Source organism: Diplotaxodon limnothrissa, linkage group LG10 (assembly GCF_057381915.1).
Source record: "Diplotaxodon limnothrissa isolate DT_005_m linkage group LG10, D_limnothrissa_male_GT1.1, whole genome shotgun sequence".
Lineage (NCBI taxonomy): Eukaryota > Metazoa > Chordata > Actinopteri > Cichliformes > Cichlidae > Diplotaxodon > Diplotaxodon limnothrissa.
The window spans coordinates 34,313,075-34,333,274 of record NC_140605.1 but is presented as its reverse complement, the minus strand read 5'-3'; the positions used below and the strand labels follow the sequence as shown (position 1 = coordinate 34,333,274).

Genomic DNA, 20,200 nt, shown 5'->3' with positions numbered 1-20,200 from the left:
TGACGAGACAGAGGTAGCTTGGGTGCACCTGAAACTGCAAAGTGTTTACAGAGTTTTGTTTTAATTTATGCAACCAACAAAAGAGTATGACAGGACAAGGAAGAAGGAAGTTTAAAGGTAAGAGGAGGTAAGGAACAACAGACGAGGGAAAGCGAGAGGATATCACGGAAGAAGAAGAAGCAACAAGGGGAAAATTTGTAGAAAAAGGACAAGGAGGGTTTTGTTGGGGTTTGCATGGAGGAATTAAGCCTCAGTGCTTATGTAAGACGCCTCCACAAGACAGAAGGACTTACATAACAGGAGAGGAAACAGGAGGATCACAGTGAAACTGTCTTGTAAAGGCTAGAAAACACTGCTAACTGTCCACCTGTGGCTGAAGAGCAGCTTGTAGCCCTGACAGTTCAGGGGCTGACCTGCTGGTAAGCATCATTTAAGGGGGTCTCCTGGGAACTACTGGCCCTCCAAAACTTTATATTCTGCCTACACTCGGATATTCTGAACCAATAATTCAGACATTTTTTGTTTTACAGTTTCAGTTTTTTAAAATGAGTGAATAACTGTGAGTCATTAGAGGCGCCACAGAACCATCAGGTACTTTGCAGCATCCAACATTCTGACTTTTCTCATCAAACAATACTTCAAGTCAGTAACTTCCTGACAACCACCACAACTGGCTTCTTCACAAGGACGTTTCTGTTGATGTTTAACAGAGCGACAGGGTGCCTTAACTGACCAAGCATGCACATATTTTCTGCATTTGATTGGTTCAGAATATCCGAGTGTAGGCAGAATATAACGTTTTGGAGGGCCAGTAGTTCCCAGGAGACCTCCTTAAACGATGCTTACCAGCAGGTCAGCGTCTGAACTGTCAGGGCTACAAGCTGCTCTTCAGCCACAGGTGGACAGTTGGCAGTGTTTTGGTTTCATTCATTCATCAATTTTGAGGACAATCTCATGAGCACCCATTTTTTCACCTCCATTTGAACTGAAGCAAATATCTGTACAACAGTATTAACAGGAAGTGGAGTGGCCCCCAAAGACACAGACAAGCTCTGGCTTCTGGTCCTCTAGTTCTGACTTTGGAATAAATTCTATAAAACGTCTTCTTTCCTTCACCTGTAAAAAGGAGGAGTAAAGTACCATAAACCATCAGAATGCACATTTCTGAATTCTACACTTGCACACGAACGAGTCTTTTACAGATTAACTGAAAGACTGGTCTGAAACCAGAGCGTCAGTTCAAAGGTTGCTGCCAGGAAAATGACAAATGTGACTTTGAACCCATTAGTTTATCATTGTGTGTAAGTGGTTTAGATTCAGAGGAGTAACAGGTCTTATGAACTGTGGACAGATGGATGAACACCTCACCATGACATAACCTCATCAGACCTTAGGGCAAATGAGGTAAAAAGGAAAAAACATCCATAATAAGAGGTCATTTATCTGCACTTGTGGAGCTGGATCGTTTTCACTGTATGTCTACAAAACAATCCCATCTGCGGTTGTGGTCACTGGTAGTGGCGTCTTAGATCGTAGATCTTAGTGGATGCTGGATTTTGTATTCACAAAATACTCATACAGTAACTTCTCATTGTCAGTTGTTGCCATCTTGGGTACATAGCAGAAAGAGAGAAACCACCCAAATTTCCACCAGCAGGAGTGGGACACGTTAAATAATAAATAAATACATTTTTATTTCTATAGCACCTTTCAAGACAGAATCACAAAGTGCTGCACATAAGATTACAAGTCATAAAAAGATTTAAAAAGAGAAAATAAAACAGGCAAAAAATTAACCAAAAGCAGTTTTAAAAAGGTGAGTTTTGAGTTGTTTTTTTAAAAACAGCTGCTGAGTCCACAGTTCTTAATGGGGAGAGAGTTCCACAGTCTCGGGGCCACAGTGGCAAAAGCTCTGTCACCCTCAGTCCTCCTCTTAGTATTTTTTATAGCAAGTAAGCCCTGATCAGATGACCTCAAAGACCTGCTGGGGACATCGGGCTGTAGCAGATCAAAGATGTAGGCTGGTGCCAGTCCGTGCACAGCTCTGTAGGTCAAGACTAGGATCTTAAAATCAACTCTAAATTTAACAGGAAGCCAGTGTAACTGAGATAACAACGGTGTCACATGTGAGTACTTGGAGGATTTCGTCAAAAGTCTAGCTGCAGCGTTTTGCACAACCTGCAGACGATCCAGAGAATCTTTGCTTAGACACATAAACAGCGAATTACAATAATCCAAGCGTGACGAAATAAATGCATGTATAGCAATCTCCAGTTCAGGGCGAGATAAAATCAGGCTTAGCTTAGCCACATTTCTTAAATGATAAAAACAAGACCGAACCAGAGATTTCACATGCCCATCCAATGTGAAACTCGAGTCAAAGGTGACACCTAAGTTACCATTATAGCTAAAGCTAACCAGCTAAGAAAATGATGTGACAAAATGGGGTTGTTAGCAATCAGCTGGTGAAGGATTGCAAACATAATTTCAGCTAAAATGCGCCCCGTACAGTTTGAAACAACGCTACCTCATCACCTGGTCGAGCTGATGACTCACACACTGAAGACTGGAGTCCTTGTTGCAGCAGCCTGGGGGTTAGTGAGCTGCAGACCATTTCCTCCGTTATTAATGAAACTGTACTAACAGGGAGATTAAAAATGAGAAAATCAAGACTTCACTTAAACCTGGATTATTTTCCTGCCTCCACACTGTTGAAACTAGCAACACAGTATAAAAGATGGATGTAGTCACTGTGACCTTATCCATTGGTGAATGAAGCCTACTTTTCCTTTGATAAAGAGGATTATGCAGAGCCAACCTTTGTCCCTGGTTAATTCTCCTTTCAGACTTTAAGAATGACTCCAAATTTACAAAATGAACATCTTCTTTTTTTTTTTAGTGGGAGTTCAAATGAGTGTCTGACTTCATAAACTAATCAGGAAGTGACGTGCGGAGGTGAGTGAAGAAGGTTGTTTCCTAATGGATGGCCATGAGTGAGACTGCAGGTTTAAAGCAGTTCTTCAGAAGTTGCTTCCATCTTTTATACTGTCTGAGAGCTGAAGTGCAACAGCTTCTTTAACTGGGAGCCACAGATAAAAAAAGAATGTGTTTCTTCTTTTCTGTTTCGCCTCCAGCTCAGTTTCAGTGACGGCTGCAGTCAATGAACTAAGATTTCAGTGGAAAAACATCAGCCAACATGCCGTGACTACAGTAACTGGCAGCCCGAGGCCACTAAAGTGCAGATTTAATGAGTCAGACTGTCACAGGAAAACATTGCGTTCAGCTGTCTTTGTGCAGCTTGCAGGAATACTGTTGAGACGGACGCTCACTCCTGACCTCCTTACAGCCTGCCTGCCACGCTGGTGATCGAGGAAATGAAGCTGTCACTGCTCTTACACTCCTTTCATGTCGGTATAGATAGCAGAAAGCCTTTTGCTCAGCGGGCCAGTGTGAGCCGGTCTCCTATGATTTAACTGCCGAGGTCGACTAAAGCCAATCTGCTATGACTGAAGTCTGCAGTGCTGCACTGTGCTTGTGAAGTCTGGTGCTTTACTTGAATTTTTCCATTTTATGCCACAATATACAATCCACATAACACAAACAGAGACAGTCCCTGTTAATACTGTCACCCTCATCCTTACACAACCCTCACCTCAGCATCCAGTAAATACAACATTAAACACAAGAGGACATTCAAAGTAGAGAAATTCTTTCATACTCACTATGAAAGGGGGGGGATTCCTCTCAGCATATATCCTTAGGAAGTCCAGCCCTAACTATATGCTTTAGCAAAAAGGAAAGTTTGAAGCCTAATCTTAAAAGTAGAGATAGTGTCTGTCTCCTGAATCCAAACTGGAAGCTGGTTCCACAGAAGAGGGGCCTGAAAACTGAAGGCTCTAACCCTAACCCTTGTCTGTGATGAAGCCTTTGTTATCTAATGACAAAGTTTTGTGTGGATGATGCATCCTTTGGTATTATAGTTTAATAAAATAAAAATAAAAAAAACAAATAAATTTTTAATAAATTCAAAATAGGCCAAATGGTAGTGTGCCCGGGGCAACGTTTCGACCCCGCAGGGTCTTCTTCAGGCCAGGGCACACACGGTACAAACAGAAAAATAATAATCTGGAGATGTTGCTCCTTTGGCTGTCAGGGCAAGAATGTGGGCGTTAAGGCGTCTGGGAAGAAGTCTCAAAATTGGATTATAGATAACAGACAGGTGGTGTCATAAGCCCCACCCTCTGTTCAAGGACAGTTGTCCACAGTGGACCTTAGATTACTGAGAACCTTCACAGACAGTGAAATGTGAAAAACTGCAGTTCCTCTTTTGGCCACTTGAGTCGGCTGCAAAACTGAGTGAGTCCACATAGAATTTCATGTTAAAACATCCAACTTTACAGCAGAAATAAACATGTTAGAGCCTGACACCGGAAAAAACACAGTCTGGATAGACGATTTCTCTTTTAAAGCTCTGCTTGTTTGTTTTGTTTTTATGAATTTCTCATTAAGTCATCAATTTAAGAGCGTAGTCGCTTGATAGCTATTGCAGGACAGGGAGCTCAGACGAAGCGTTGCAGGAGAGGACCTTTAAAAAAAGCGTTGTGAGCATGTCAGTGCAGGCTAAAGAAACCACAGCAAAATGTGGAACAGCTGACTGCACAGAGTAAGCCTCCGTCATAACTGACAGTCCTGCCTCACTGAAACCGGGTCAGGGCTAAATGAATCCTGGATATCTGTGAACTCCAGTTTTCATCTGCTCTCGAGGTTTTGTGAAGCAGCTGTCAGGTGGATAGGTAATAAAGTGCTCGGTGTGTGTGAGTGTGTGTGTTCACAATGAGAGGTGTGAATTATTCCCGTGGATATGACCCCCATCACCAGCATGAGGGCACACAGGATGAGTGCAGTTACATGTGTGTGTGCTATACTCCAAAGTGTCACACAGACAAATCTGAGCTCCCCATGCAGCGACACGCTCCATCCCCAGAGTGCCTCATCTGCACCGACATATGGATGTGCACACTCCTCACCTCTGCAGCTGCTCTCCCACACATTTCCCACTCGTCTTCACCGCAGCTCATGATCTGCTCAGAGACTCTGTGGGCTCACAGCAGAGCTCTGTCATAATCCAACAGGACCAAAGTGTGCTGCTCCAGCCCGTCCGCTTCTTTAAAAACCTTTATCCATGCGGGGACGGAGGCTGCCGGCTTCACTCGGCTTCACCATCACAGACTCAAGACTCGAGACTTCTCCCATCAGTGTCCGTTTTTCACCTGAACTTAGAGACCAAACCCTGAGAATTATCTCCAGATGTGAACAAACACCAACATGTGATCCCCGCATTCACCCTTTAATAAATAACAGCACATGAAGGCATCATGATGTGTTACTTTCAGATTACATGTTACCTGCTGCAAAACAGGGGCAAAGATTTTTGTCTTTCTCCATCAGGAGAACCGGGACGTGTCCTGGTGGCTGCTGTGCATCCATAATCACACATGGTTAAATAACACACAGCAAAATAAATCTCTTATCTGCTGTTTGAGAAGCAAGACTCTGATTTTGAACCTGTTTTAAAATGCTTCTGTTTTAACAATCTGTTAAAGAAATGCCTCCATGTTCAGGACACGAGGATCACTGACTCAGTGTTTTAATGGATGTCATATCCAGTGAGCCCTACAGTCAACAGATTTGGGAGTTTTTGGACCGGTTTGTTGGTCCAAAAGTCCCAGTGTGGGAATATCAGTGGGAAATTCAGTGTCCATCCTCCAGGATACTTTGAGAGTCAATGATAAGAAGCGCTGAAGCTGCCCAGCACCCGGCTGAGACACTGCGTGGAGGTTTTTCTCTTTAATTTGTCACCCAGGGGTCACTCAAAATAAAAGAAAACTTTCAGCTTAAAAATGAGACTTTTGTGAGCTTTTAATCCAGTGAGGTTTCAGTGGATTTGTTCAGGATTCAGAAAAATGTGTTTTTTCTCTGTGATGTCATCACAATAGAAAAAAAAATCAATGTGGGCAGAAGAATAAAACACTGAGCACGTGCAGCAGGCCAGGAGAAAACCCAGACTCTGAATCCTCCTTAAAGTGGATCCTTACTGCTTCTCCTCACGCCAGTATATATGTGTGTGTGTGTGTATACTTTCTGTTTGATGTCACACAGAGGAAGCTCCTAATATGGTTATCTCAGGCACAGAAGCCCCACCCACTGGATCTTCAAGCGTTTCTTTTCAACAGTTCATGAAAAAGAAGTTGGTTTAACGGAGAAGCTAAACCACTTACTTAACAGAGGACGAATGAAATCAAGGCCCAGACTGACAGAAAGGATTATTCTGAACTGTGAATCAAGCAAAGCTACTCTGCTGGTGCCAGAAAGGAACACAACAGCTTCTCATCAAAGCGAGATGAATGGCTGTTGAGCTGGGCTGCTCTGTGGACGTTTGGGCTACAAGATGGCGTCTCCTTTACCGAAAAATAAAAGCTGCAGACGGTTTCTGTTTGACGTGCACTCGGCTGAAATTCCAGTGAGAAAAAAAACCTCTCCAATATAATCAAAATGTAAAACTTCATTTTCTGAGGCAGTTAATCTAAGTGCATCGTTTTATATCAGTTGTCCTGTTGCAAATTTATAAACCTGGCCTTTGGCTCCATCTAGTGGACACTGAACAGAAACACTGCAGCTTCATCTCCTCTCCTTTGTTTATTAAATGTCCTGAAGGCTTTCAGAGGAACTGATGAGTGACACCTGTTTAATTTGAGACCAAAAGCATCCCAGCTGCAGCCTGCAGAGGATAAATGGGCCATGACAGAGTGCATGATGGAAGCCCTGAAAAAGCCTGACTAAATATGGTGTAATGATCAACTTAAAAATTAATGTACCCATCATGTGAGGATATACTAATGAAAGTTTACAAGTCAATTAGTCTCATTGGGTTATTTTTACACTTTGAATTGAATCACTTAAAATGCAAATTGACTCCATCAGTTCAAATCTGCAGGGTTGGTTATATAATCCACTGGAAGCCTGTAATTATTGTGACAGCACACTGCAAGCTGCATTAGTTTAGTTGAAGCACATTTGTGATTTATTACAAGTCCACACATGTTTGTGCAGGTTTCAACATTTTTAACAGGTGTTAGTAAGGAATAAAAGATTTAACATCCTGGGCAGGAGCTGCAACCTACAATCCTACAGTCAGAACTTCAAGAGCACTCGATGTCCCATTAATGTGCATGTTGTGATCACTTTTATTTACCTGGGCCATGCATGTCACGTTTAATGTAAAAACTAAGTTTAAAAAAGTATCCACCAACTTTTTAAGGGCTGACCAGACTAACAAACCGATATTTTGCACACAGACAATTTCAAAAGCTAGAAAACACTGAATCTTTGAATAAATTTGGTTTGCCAATAAAAGTTAAAAATGATGACTTCTGATTTTCCTTCACATATAAAATAAACAAAATATGAACTGGAACATCTGTACCCCCTGCCAAAACATCTGGTCATGACTCGAAAGCTCAAAACTCATTTTCTTTTTTTCATGTAAATCAAGAAAATGAGCGACGTGAACATTAAACCACAGCAGTGAGCGCGGCTTTATGTAAACTTTTACAATAACAGGATATTTCACCGACTTTTGATCTTTACTATTGAAATAAAGTCAAGAGACAAATAATAATGAACACTGACCAAATTTTAAGGTGGAATGTTTTCTTTCACATTTTATTAAATGACGGAGGTGACATCACGAATCAGTCAAAACAATTAAATACCAATGCCAGCCGTGACCATTCATTCTGTCCTCTTTAACTCACGTCACTGATGGTTGAATTTCGACCGGTTTACATTAACGTGGATAGTCTACTTCCTCGTTTGGAGAAAAAAAAAGTGGCACCGCTTTTTTCTGTTACACTCCAGTCGTAACGCACCTAATGGTAAGCAAAAGAACTCTACAGCAAAAGAACTCTACTCTACTCTAAAGCAGCACTGAACCAGTCGAGGAGGCCCAGCAGTAACACGTCGTTCACATTTTAGAACCTTTATCGTCTAAGACTGCAAAGACCCCACATCCTGAGACACAGCTGGATCTGCTGGGCACTAACATTAAACTCTGATTTCAAGAAATCAAGTTAGAGAATCTTTATTTTTCCTGCCCCTGTAAACACCTGCAGCACATCCTAAAAATGTATTTGGCCTTCCTGACTGAATTCAAACATGATCAAGTTTCAGTTTTTTAAATGCAAGTATTTCTTCTTCAAGTTAAAAGATATTTGCTACAAGTAATCCCAAGATGTCAACAGTTAAAAAAAGAAAAATGTGATTGCGAGAGCTGTTTTTTGCCACTTTATAGACCAAAACAAAACTCGATCAAGCAGTCTCATCCTCTTTATGCCCACCAGGGTTAAGGTCAAGTTGGATTTTAGGCACATGCTGAACAGAAACAGAAAGAGGATCCCCATTTCTATATGAATGGGTAAAGGTGAATTTAACTGATTTAACCTGGTAGATATAAAGCAGTTCAGTCGCAACTCTATCCTGAAAACTGACATTTGAAATACAAACAGCAGCTAGAACTTTATTCTATCTCGACTTCCATATCAACAGGCTTCAGTTTTCGGACAAACACAAGGTCATCATTGTCATTATTAAGGTCCGGCTCGCCAAAGTCATCCTTCGGCTCCTCTTTAAAGACCACCTGGGAAGACTCAGGGAACTTGGGGGCCTCGAAAGGGAGCTCAAAAACTTTGGTCAGGTAATCCCCTTTTCTGCATTTTTTGCCAGTCATGGCTAGGACCTGTGAGGCGATGGACCAGGCGAACTCGACCTTCCGGTGGCTCTGAGAGCTCAGGTCGAAGTTGTACTCCAGAATCTCATACAGAGCAGGAACGTATCGGTTGTAATTTTGTTGCACATATTGGTGCAACTCAAACAAAACTCCTCTTGTCAGAACCTTCAAATCAAGTTTCGTTTTGGTTTCTGATTTGGAGCTGAGGTCGAGGTCCAGTCCAATCTCCTTGCAGTTCTGGTAGTCAAAGCGTTTGACAAATCCACCAAAGCCATCCAATTCCCCTTCTAGATCTGGGTCCCCATCTTCGGTTGGTGAGTGTGGAATCTCTTGCAAGTTGCCATTCAGCGGGACAATCATATTTAACCACCTGTTGATTTTCGGTGACATGTTTTGCTTTTTCATCAAGCTTTTCTGTGTTGTGTACCATCTCTGGATCTTCTGCGCGGCCTCAGTCTCACCACTTTGCAGATGAAGATCAAAATTGTGCTCAAGGATGTCATTAACAGTATTGCGGGCCTCACCACACAGCTCCTTTACAAAGCTGAAGATCTCAAGCACAGCGCCTGTTGTCAGGATGGTCAAATCAAGCTTCTGGTCTGACGGGCGTTCTACGGTTGACCAAAGATTTAGACCCAACTTTTTACAAAAAGGGTGTTCTTCTTTTTCAGCTTCTTCCCTCTTTGCTGAATCTGATGAATCTAACCCTTTCTGCCCTTGACTCTGGAGTTCCTGTTGAGTCTGAAAACTGCTGGTCACATCAACCATGTGGTATATCTCAGGGAGTTTGAAAGGCTTGCAGAGAAAATCCATATTCTGACTCTTCGGGTGGTTCACAAGATTTTTATGTTTTGCCATCATGTAAACTAAGAAATTGCGCTCATGTTGCTCATCTTGGAGCGTAAGAGTAAAGTTGTTTAAGAGAATTTCAAATAAAAAACTGCGTACACTCCTCGACAAAGCAGTTCCTAACTTGAAAACCTCCCACATTACCCAGTTGGTCAACAGTTGTAGATCTAAGCTCCGTTTTGGTGAGCAAAAGTTGAAGTCTAATCCGATCTCTCTGCAGTGGGCGAACATATCATTGACTCGGCTTGACATCAGGATCTGTTGTGTGCGAGCGGCGCGCCTCAGCCACAGCCTCTGCTTTGGGGTTTCTGCACATCTTCCCTCAGAGAACAGACACCAGTACGATTCTTGACTTGCATCCTTTGTCTGTGTGGGTGACAAAGAAGATTTGTGGCCATAACTCAGAGGCTGCATCGGTGAGATGAAGACTTCTTCCTCTTCTGGCTTTACATCCTGCAGCACATTCATTTCTACCTCTTTTCCTGACAAACAACTTTCAGGTTCCACATTTTCTGGCTCAGCTTCTGTTTCTGACTGCAATTCAGTCTCAAACTCAACAGGACACATGTATGACAAATCATCCTCCCTCATCTCCTCCATTTTGCTAGCCTGCTGCTTCCGTGTTTGTCTTTTATTGGTGGCCAGCATTTGTGCTTCCAGTTCTTGGTTATCTGCATCAGGTGTTTTTCGTTTTTTACCTTTATATTCCAATTTATTCTTCTCAGCCGGGATCTTAAAAAGTTCCTTTCTGAAAGTGTCTTTGTCCTCAGCTGTCAGACAGGTGTATTTTCTCTCTATCACCCTGTTTAGACACATTCGGAACTGAGGTTTATCAAAAGCATAACCAAAGTTGTGCTTGACCAGTTCATAAACTAGGTAAGTGTGTTTTCCACACAGCACTCGGGAAAAATCAAGCATCTCTATCATCACACCGTTGGTGAGCAGACTTGGGTCCAGTTTCTGTTTGGGGGCGTGACTTGGTCGAATAGCTAGGGTCACACCAAGTTGTGCACAGAAAGGGTTAGCGCCCAGTGTTTTTCTTAAACGGATTCCTCCTTGTTTTTTTACAGTGTATTTATTGCTAGCATCTCTGGTAGTTTCAGCTTCGTGGTTGTCTGAAGACTGACAGTTCTTGCTGGAGACAGTGAGCACTGAACTATCAGCAATTTTGTTCCATTTAGGACAGTATCGTCCTGACACGTCTTCTTTGGACCCGGCTAAAACACTTGGATTTGGCAACTGAAATGTTTCTTTCCATCTATTTGGCTTCATCTTTATTTGCTCCTTCAGGTGTTTAATTTTGTTGTGGACACGAACTGCATAGATGTAGCACAGACTGTCATTGTTTATGTCAAAGCCAAGGTCGAAGTTGAACTCCAGCATTTCGAACAGGAAATACTTCTCAGACCTGTTCACTGTTTTGGCAAACTGACAAATTTCCAGCATAACACTATTCGTCAGCAGGCTCTGATCCAACTTCTCCTTCCTTTCAAGTGCCGCATTGAACTCCAGACCAATATCAACCAATTCTGGGAAGGGGACTGCTCCTTTTTGATACCTAATGCCATGGGCAATGCGGCGCTCCCAGATGTAGCTCTCCTCAATGCCATCCATATTGACATTTAAAGCCCAAAGTCATTAGAAACTGCTAGATTATGTCAAAAACCCTGGTCCTTGCTCAGGCACCTGGCTAGATTCCTAGACAGCTTTCTTGTAGAGAAAACAAGATATTATCTGAAGGCATCATCTTCACTGCCACATCTTCTCAGTCTGTAAGTAAAGACAAAACAGTTTCAATTATTTAGGCTTAGAAAAATCTTAAAGCAACAGGATCTGATTTCATCAAAATCCATGTGATGTATGCATTAAAAAATATTGAGCACTTGTAAAACAGAGTTAAACCGTGCTTAATAAAAACAGAGTAACACAGACTTAAAATCTAAAAATACGTTTTTGGAGCTTCATTTAGCTGCTTCCGGCGCCCCCGTGTGTGGCAGCCTGCTACAGCAGCTCTGCTCATTCTGAGTTTCTTTCTTTCTCATCTTTTTTTTCTCGTAATTTTTATAACTAACATATTAGCAATTAGACTCTGCAATCATGTTCTACCATTTAGACTTCCGCAGGCACAAACATCCTCCACTGCAACCACTGAACATCCAAGGTATGGACATTGAGGCTGTGGACAGCTACAGGTACCTTGGTGTTCATCTGAACAATAAACTGGACTGGACTCATAATTCAGACGCCCTCTACAGGAAAGGGCAGAGCAGGCTGTACCTGCTGTGGAGACTCTGGTCTTTTGGAGTGAAGGTCCCACTCCTGAAGACCTTCTATGACTCTGTGGTGGCCTCAGCTATTTTTTATGGTGTGGTCTGCTGGGGCGGCAGCATCTCTGCTGGGGACAGGAAGAGACTGAACAGGCTGATCAGAAGGGCCAGCTCTGTTCTAGGATGCCCTCTGGACCCAGTGTAGGTGGTGAGTGACAGGAGAACGGCGGCTAAGCTGTCATCCCTGATGGACAACATCTCCCACCCCACGCAGGAGACTCTGACAGCACTGAGCAGCTCCTTTGGTGGCTGCGGCACCCACGGTGTCCCCACTGCTGTCAGACTCCACAACAAAGACTTTTACAGCTGATCAAACACACAAACCCACACACGTGCAATAACACTAAGTGCAATACTCTTTTTCTAAAAACTTGTATGTTTACTCAGTTGTATATATCATTTGTATTCTATTTTTATCCTATTGTTAGGATTGAAACGAATCTTATTGGATCATTTTATTCTATTGTATTCTACTGTATAGTATTTAATTTTATTCTACTCTATTCTATACAGTTGTGTTCAGTATATTATTCGTATTGTATTCTAATTTTTGCAATTTAACTTTGCACTGTCCACTTTCTGCTGTGACAAAACAAATTTCCCACATGTGGGACTAATAAAGGTTATCTTATCTTAAACTACAGAAAGAATTTGAAAATTAGTTTAAAATATGCCACACCTAAGTGGTTTAAGTGCAAAGTCAAAATAAAATGCAGTCAAAGTATAAAGAAAAGAGTATAAAAAAGACATAAGAAAAGCTATACTTTTATCTATTCTTTTCTGTGCACAGTACATTGAGCTAATTGTACTGTGCACACACTGTTTAAGGCCTGCGTAGCACAGATTGCCGCACTCTTTTCTTCCCGCTTTTGAAAGTGGAAAATATTCATTTTGTACACATCAGCACAAATCAGTAAAAAGAAAGACTGTCTGACAACGCAAGTCAATAGATTTAAGGTCATGAGGATTTTACATATTGACAGAGAGCACTGCAGTATCAGCAGATACCAGACACCAAAATACTGTGTGAATGTGTCACTAATGCAGCTTCAAGAAAAAGGTTGTGCGAGATCATGCACAGTGCAGAAATGATTAAAGCTCAACCTGCAATAACGTTTTACTTCAGCTGGTGAATATTTTACTGTAAGTAAAAATATTACTTTAGCTTACTGTTTTGTATTTTAAAGTATTTTAATGGAAAAAAAGAATTGATGTAAAAGATGTGTTCAGGAACTCAGTTTTATCTTTTAAACAGTAAAACACACATGAGTTGTGTTCACTTCAAATCCACAGTACACTGAGAAACTAATTTATTTTAAACTAGTGGCATGCAGTACTGCAAGATTTGGTAATGAGCCGATAGCAAGAAACTACAGGGCCAGGATCAATTATACTAATACTTGTTTTAATAATTAAGGGTGATTCATCATCAAATTGCCAGATCTGAATAAATTTTCATGACCATTAAGTGTTTTTGGGGGATTTTTCCTTTGGATTATGAATTAGTTAAAACCCAGGACATAAATTATAAAATGTTTAAGTCTGCAGCACACCTACTTTCACAGGTAACACAAAAGGGTAATTATATTCAATCAAACCTGAGCCATATTATATTTGGTGAATTTTCATTTGCACTAAATGTTTTTCTTCAGTGCTTCAGTTAGATGACTGCTCTGTGCTGCAGCGGTACTTAAACAGACAGTCAGGTTGCCTCTTTGATGAAACCGCAGAAACTAAAGTATCAGTCGCATTAGGCTCATATCAATCAATATCAATACAATGATAGGTTTCAATATCATCGATATTTGGATCGATCCGCCCACTAATATTTTAAGCGTTCAAAGTCCAGCACATGGACTCATGGCTCATCTTTCTTAGCTTCTCCTATTTATTCTCTGAAGTAGTTATCATTACTATGGGTGTAACATAATTGTGGCCATAAGCGTGCTGTGAAGGCGCTGTTTGCACATTTAAGAAAATGTGCAAATAAGACAAGTTTGTTATCCTTTTGTTGTTCTGTCACGACTGTGAGTGTGGCTCATATTTTTAAGAAGCAAATAAAGATTTCATACAAGCAAAACCCCTCAGTTATTATTGACATCTAATAACAACAGTAACATGCATTAACAGTAGTCTTAAGTATACTTACTTTTACCTCTTAAAAAAACATTGAAATGATTGTTACAATGGCATTAATGCTCATTAAGAAAAAAGGGTCAAAGTGCATCATGGTTCAATTGTTTGCAGATTTTCTTGCATATGCATCATTTTAAGAAATTGCTAAAATATGACAATTTTCGTATGAATATGGGATTTTCCTAGTCTAATTTTTAAAATGAACGAACAGATTTAATCTTGAATTCTTCATTGAATTGTTTTCTCCAATATTTATCCTCCCTGGCGTCAAATTAAACTTTTACTCCACCTGGAATGGCTGCATTACTCTTTGCAGCAATAGGCTGCAGTTCTGCACCAAACCAGCGGATTTCAGGTATTTGAAAATCTTAGATTCTTCGCTTATTCTTGCGCATGTCCTGGGGACAGGGGTGAAAGGTTAGCTTCACAGATTTATGTTAAAAGCGAACTCCCTGAGTTTCCTGTTGAGTTTATGGAGCTGCAGAAACACCAACATCGGCATCCGCGCTAACGTTAGCTTAGGACTGCAAAGCTAACTGTGGGTTGTCTCGGCGGGTGGACGGAAGCTCCGAGGGCAGAAATACAAGCACTTACCTACAGCTGAAGCAGAAAACGAACACATCGGTGGTTGGTGGGAGTTAGAAAGTCTGTGGCTGCATAGTTTTTTTAAAGCACGTACTGCAACACGGCGCTAAACAACAGCTGCAGCGACACATGCGTGCTTCCTGAGTACGGGTCGCGTTCAGGGACACATGTCGGACAATTCAGTTTTCACACAGTCAGTTTATATTTGTTTCACTTGTTACCCACAACTAGGGTTGCCAACTCCCTGAAAAATAAATAAGGGACACCTCGTGGCCAGGGCCGGGCAACCCAGTTGTCTTCACCCTTCCCAGTGTGGTGAATTTTGTAGCTCTTTTTTTGTGTGTGAAATTATTTTTTAACCATTTGACTTGAATTTGATTTAAGCAGATGCATATTCTTTGTGATATGACCATATGGGAAACAAATGATCATTTAGCCATTTATTTTTAGCTCAAAATGACAACATTAACACAGTAAAACAGGTCTCTTTCTTAAACAGAAGCCTGTCATGCTTAACTTTTGAGAATATAAGTAAATCTTTCTTTAAAAGAACTCTGTCCTGCTTAACTTAAAATTATATAAATTAATAGAAAGCAATAGAACAAAAATATTCTTGTAACAGTGCACATATAGTGCATTTAGTACAATTGGCTTCAGCTGAGGTATTATTTCAGCTTTTCTAATGCTAATCAGCTGCTCCTGTTTGTAAACCCGCTTGTTCCCATGATTACGCATCTTAACTCATCATCATTATTCATCTATGTATTACTTTTATGTATTAGTCATCTATTTGTTGTAATCATCTATCCTTGCAGTTGTTTATTACACAAAATAAATTATATTATCACACTTCTGGCCACATAGCGCTGATATTCACTGCACATGCCCATATTAACCTTAACCAGAGGGTTAAAAAACAAACAAACCAGTGTTTACATACCATATCTGCTTCTGCCGTGGCCTGGTGGACAAAAAATTGGTTAAGGGTTCCCCGAGCTTTCACGCCCCTCATGTTCTTCTTGTGCCCACCACTAGAAGCATGCCTATGGAAAAAGTGCGCCGGCACACAGTGCAGTGCGCTTTAAAGGTGTTATCGTGCACTTTCCCAGCCAGGTGTTTTCCTTTTCCCAGTCCTCCCTGTACTTTTGCAGCCTTTTTTTTCTTTCTCTGAGGGGAACAAACATTGCTGCTCTAACGCTGGGCTCACACTGTGCGATTTTTGGCCCATTTTGAGCCGATTTTTGAGTCGTGCGACCAATTTGGTGATCGGCCCGATTTTGGCCTTCATCGTGCATCGTGTAGTATACGTGGGGTAACGAGAAGCGATTAACACCTCACGACCAGCTCCCGATCATCAATCGCTCGTGAGGGTGTCACCGCAGCCGCTCATGCGCAAACACGTAAACATCGGTGAAAAAGACGGCGCAGCACGGCTGTGCAGCGTGTGATCTGGACACAAGCGATGGAGGCACAACTTGTAGAACTTTGGAAAGCTCATCCGAGCCTTTTCGATGTGGCATCACAAAATGATCACGACCACAACAACCGTGAAAATAGTTGGATTTACACTGCTGCTCAATCACAGCTGCCTGATCATGTTTTTCATTAGCAATTTAGCAAAGTTGATGGTGGTGTGTCTGTGTGAGTGAGAGACAGAGAGAGAGAGCGACAGATTTTCTGTTATAACCTTCATTTTATGTTGGCACAGTGTGAGCACTCAGGTCGCATCAGAGCATCGGGCCGTATAGTGTGAGACCTGCATCGTGACCTGCAAACTTCTAACCCCTGCGAGTCAATCGTGCAGTTTGAGCAGGAGCTGAATAACGTGACTGAAAAAAATCGCACAGTGTATGTCCAGCTTTAGGTTTACTGTCATCCGAGACTTGCACCGCAGTGTCGGCGTTTGTTTCCCTGTTGGCCATGCTTCTTGTTGTGGTCATCTGTTGTCTTCCGGTATTTTCTCCGCAAGCGACCTTTCCTCGACCAATGAGATGAGCGGTAATCTGAATTGTCATACTCGAATTGTCATAAGTGTGCTGTCAGCTCATTGGTCACAAAGCAGGAGAGGGGCTGGGAATTATGTTTTCAAACAAAGCGTTAATTCCATTAACATTTATAGACTACTTTTGATTCTCACTGTATTACGGGACAAAGTGCGTCCCTTATTAGGACGTGTGCTTTTGTTTCTAAATACGGGACGATTCCGTTTTTTAAGGGACGGTTGGCAACCCTACCCACAACGCACCAAGACCACACGACTGCATGGCATATGGTTTGGTTACTTAAAGAAGACAAATTCATGAAAAAATAAAGTGAAATAAGATAAATAAATAAATAAATAATGTTTCCGCCCGGTTTCGAACCGGGGACCTTTCGCGTGTTAGGCGAACGTGATAACCACTACACTACGGAAACCGTGTGGCGGCTAAAGACACCTGAGCATAGTTTTTAAAAGCTTGTATGCGGTCTACCGGTTGCACGAGTGTTTACTTGTCATCAGCAGCCCCCAACCTTTTTTGCGGCATGGACCGGTTTAATGTCCGACAATATTTTCACCGACCATTAAGGTGTCACGGATAAATACAACAAAATAAAATGATATGACCAAGACAGTGTTAGTTTGTAAATATAATAATAAACGCGAATTCACTGTGTAATTGTGTAACTTTATCAGCAGGGTCCTCCTGAAATACGCCAACAACAATGAGAGTAACATCCTCCTCTCTGCCCCTTAAGGGTCTCTGGTCGCTATGGTAACACGTAAATATCAATCAATCGATCGATCGATCAGACCTTTATTTGTCACATGCAAGTTTGCACCTGCAGTGGAATTGGACAACCAACCATACATACATAGCACAGACAGGTCGGAGACAGGTAGTAATTTGGAAGAACATTGAAATGTACAATACAATGGGCAAATGGAGGAGGGAAAAAAGAGACCTCTACTCATACTGGGCTCCTTGTGGGAGGTCAGAAAACAAAAAAAACTCCTCTGCACAGAGAGCACATCACAACCCCATGAAGCACATGACAAGCAACAGGATGGGTAACGGGGTGAGAAGTGAGCTGATTACACACAGCCATCTTGCCATGCGCTACTAATCCAGCGCTGGACCTGCCGTCTGACCTCGGCCTTGGAAGCCTTCGAAGGCGTTTGGAGTCCAGAATGGGGGTGCGTAAGATGGCGGCAAAGAGTCTAAACAGTCTGTTATCAGGGAAGAATTTGTTGTTAAGCTCCAGCCTTGAAACCACGGCTGGCGCTGATATGGTAGCCACATGAAATGATGGTGTTTTCCTGTAGTGCGAACAACTGCATATCAATTTTACAGTCGATCTAAATGTCCGTCACTGGTCTCTCAATCACCCATTGGAGGGCCATGAGCCTCTCCGAAATGTTATCAATTTTGCGCTCAAAGAGCATAGTCTGAGGCTATAGCCCGGATAACTTTGGAAACGGCGCGTTCGTCTGAAAACGCTTTGCGTCCACACTATCGTTTTCAGTTGTTTTCACAGAGTTGTGTGTCCACATTGAAACGGCCTAAAAAACACTTACGTTCCAGTACTGTGCATGTGTGAAACACAAGACGATTTGACCTGCCTCATTTCTGTCTGCCGTTTATTTACTTTCCGGCTCTTTGAAACTGCTGCAAAAGGTAGAGGAAAAGCACAGAGTTTTTTAAATGGACTAACAATGAAGTGGAGTTGTTGCCATGTGTGTCCCGTCTGTAACAACTGAAAATAAAAATAAATGAGTGGTCCAAAGTGAAGGATAAGCTCTGCATAATGTAACAAATGGCTCTCGGAGGAGGCGTATGCCCTTTTTCTCCTCTCCTCCTCTCCCTTAGCTTCCCTGCTTAGCCTCTTGTGTCCTTGTCTAGTCTCGTGTTCTTTGTATTACTTTCCCTGGAACACGCTCTCACAGTCTGTTTCTAAAACCTAAAGAGAATTATGGATTTGATCAACTGGTCTCTGGATGCTATTGACATCCTTTTCTCAATGAGAAGTCTGGGCTCGGGAGAGCCCGAGTGTCCTGGAGGGACTTTCCCTGCCGGATACACGATGGACGGGTGGCAGAAATGGAGGTTCGTGTGCCTGGCGGGACTGTCGATTGAGGACGCTGAAGATATCTACCTATTCGGAACCATGATAACAGGGTGCTCACACCCACAAACTACACCCTTTTTGGCTCCTACCTCAAAGCACACTGTGCGCTGTTGATCTTACGTGCTGCACAATAATGTTTAATATTTAGTATTTACAGTTATATTCCCATAGATCATCGTGATGTTGTTTATTATGTTGCTTTCGTTTTCTTCTGCTTGTTTTCTTTTTTCATTCTCAACAGGTAAAATCTACTGTTATCTATTGATAGCTAGTTTATTGTGATGGTGTTGTTTTTATTATGTTGCTCTTTGTTGTTTGTTTTCTCTTTTGGTTTTTTATCTCCATACAGGTGATCCAGGTGTTTTGTTTGCTTTTCTTTTTTTTCTTCCCCCCTTTCTCACCGTCTCTTCTCTCCTCCTCTATTTTTCTTTCTCTCCCTCTCTTTCTTTCATTCTTTCTCCCTGTCCTATCACCCAGGCATGTCTGTCCCGTCTTTAAAAAACGAAAATAAGATAAATACATAATTATAATAAAGGTCAATCAAATGGACCAATATGGCAAGGCCATGATGATCCACTTGGTAAAGTAAATCCACTTGGCATCTTTCTTGGCCTTCAGACAACAATGGCTAAAGGTCCAAACGGGACAGGCAAAAAAAAAAAAAGGAATACTTTGAGGACCTCCCTATTTCCACTGACACGTCTTCCATAAAGGAAGGCTTTTCTTTCAATGTCTAGCTAGCCAAGTGGTGGAAGGCTTTCACTTTGGTAGTATCTCATCTCTGAGATCAACAGAAGGGTTGGTGATAAAGACATATTATTATATTATACAGATCCATTGTGGTGAAGAAAGAACTGAGTGAATAAGCAAAGGTCTCAATTAACTGGTCGATCTACATCCCTACCCTCACCTATGATCACGAGCTGTGGATAGTGATCAAACACATAAAGAAATCAACAGCGTTAGTTCAATGATGCTTTTATTTTGAAAGTAAAGAATAGAAAGAAATAACCCCGAGTAAGTTTGCAGTCAGTTATCTGTGTCTGGATTCATCCATCCATTCGCTTATCCTTTTCAGGGTCGCGGGAGCCTATCCCAGCTGTCATAGGGCGAAAGGCGGGGTACACCCTGGACAGGTCGCCAGTCTGTTGCAGGGCTAACACATAGGGACAAACAACCATTCGCACTCAAATTCACACCTAGTGACAATTTGGATTATCCAATTAACCTATCCCCACAAGCTGCATGTCTTTGGACGGTGGAACGAAGCCGGAGTACCCGGAGAGAACCCACGCAAACACGGGGCGAACATGCAAACTCCACACAGAAAGACCGCGGCCTGATGGTGGAATTGAACTCAGGACCTTCTTGCTGTGCGGCAACAGTGCTAACCACCGTGCCACCGTGCTGC

General features: G+C 42.0%; 1 protein-coding gene and 1 non-coding gene across 2 annotated transcripts; both read right to left on the bottom strand.

Annotated features, from left to right (window-relative positions):
* Positions 1 to 7,713: 7,713 nt before the first annotated feature.
* On the bottom strand, positions 7,714 to 14,793 carry LOC146624786 (uncharacterized). The gene is made up of 2 exons (XM_085364135.1): positions 14,692 to 14,793; positions 7,714 to 11,404 (listed from the first exon to the last, which is right to left on the bottom strand). Exon 2 carries the CDS (start codon positions 11,246 to 11,248, stop codon positions 8,576 to 8,578), a length of 2,673 nt encoding a protein of 890 aa, XP_085220261.1. The 5' UTR covers positions 11,249 to 11,404; positions 14,692 to 14,793; the 3' UTR covers positions 7,714 to 8,575.
* A 2,231-nt stretch (positions 14,794 to 17,024) lies between these two features.
* On the bottom strand, positions 17,025 to 17,097 carry trnav-aac (transfer RNA valine (anticodon AAC)). Its single transcript has one exon. It is a non-coding gene; the product is annotated as a tRNA-Val (tRNA).
* Between the last annotated feature and the right edge of the window lie 3,103 nt (positions 17,098 to 20,200).

Coding starts and splice junctions, on each gene's coding strand:
- LOC146624786 (XM_085364135.1), bottom strand. CDS start 11,248: ATGGATGGCATTGAGGAGAGCTACATCTGGGAGCGCCGCATTGCCCAT.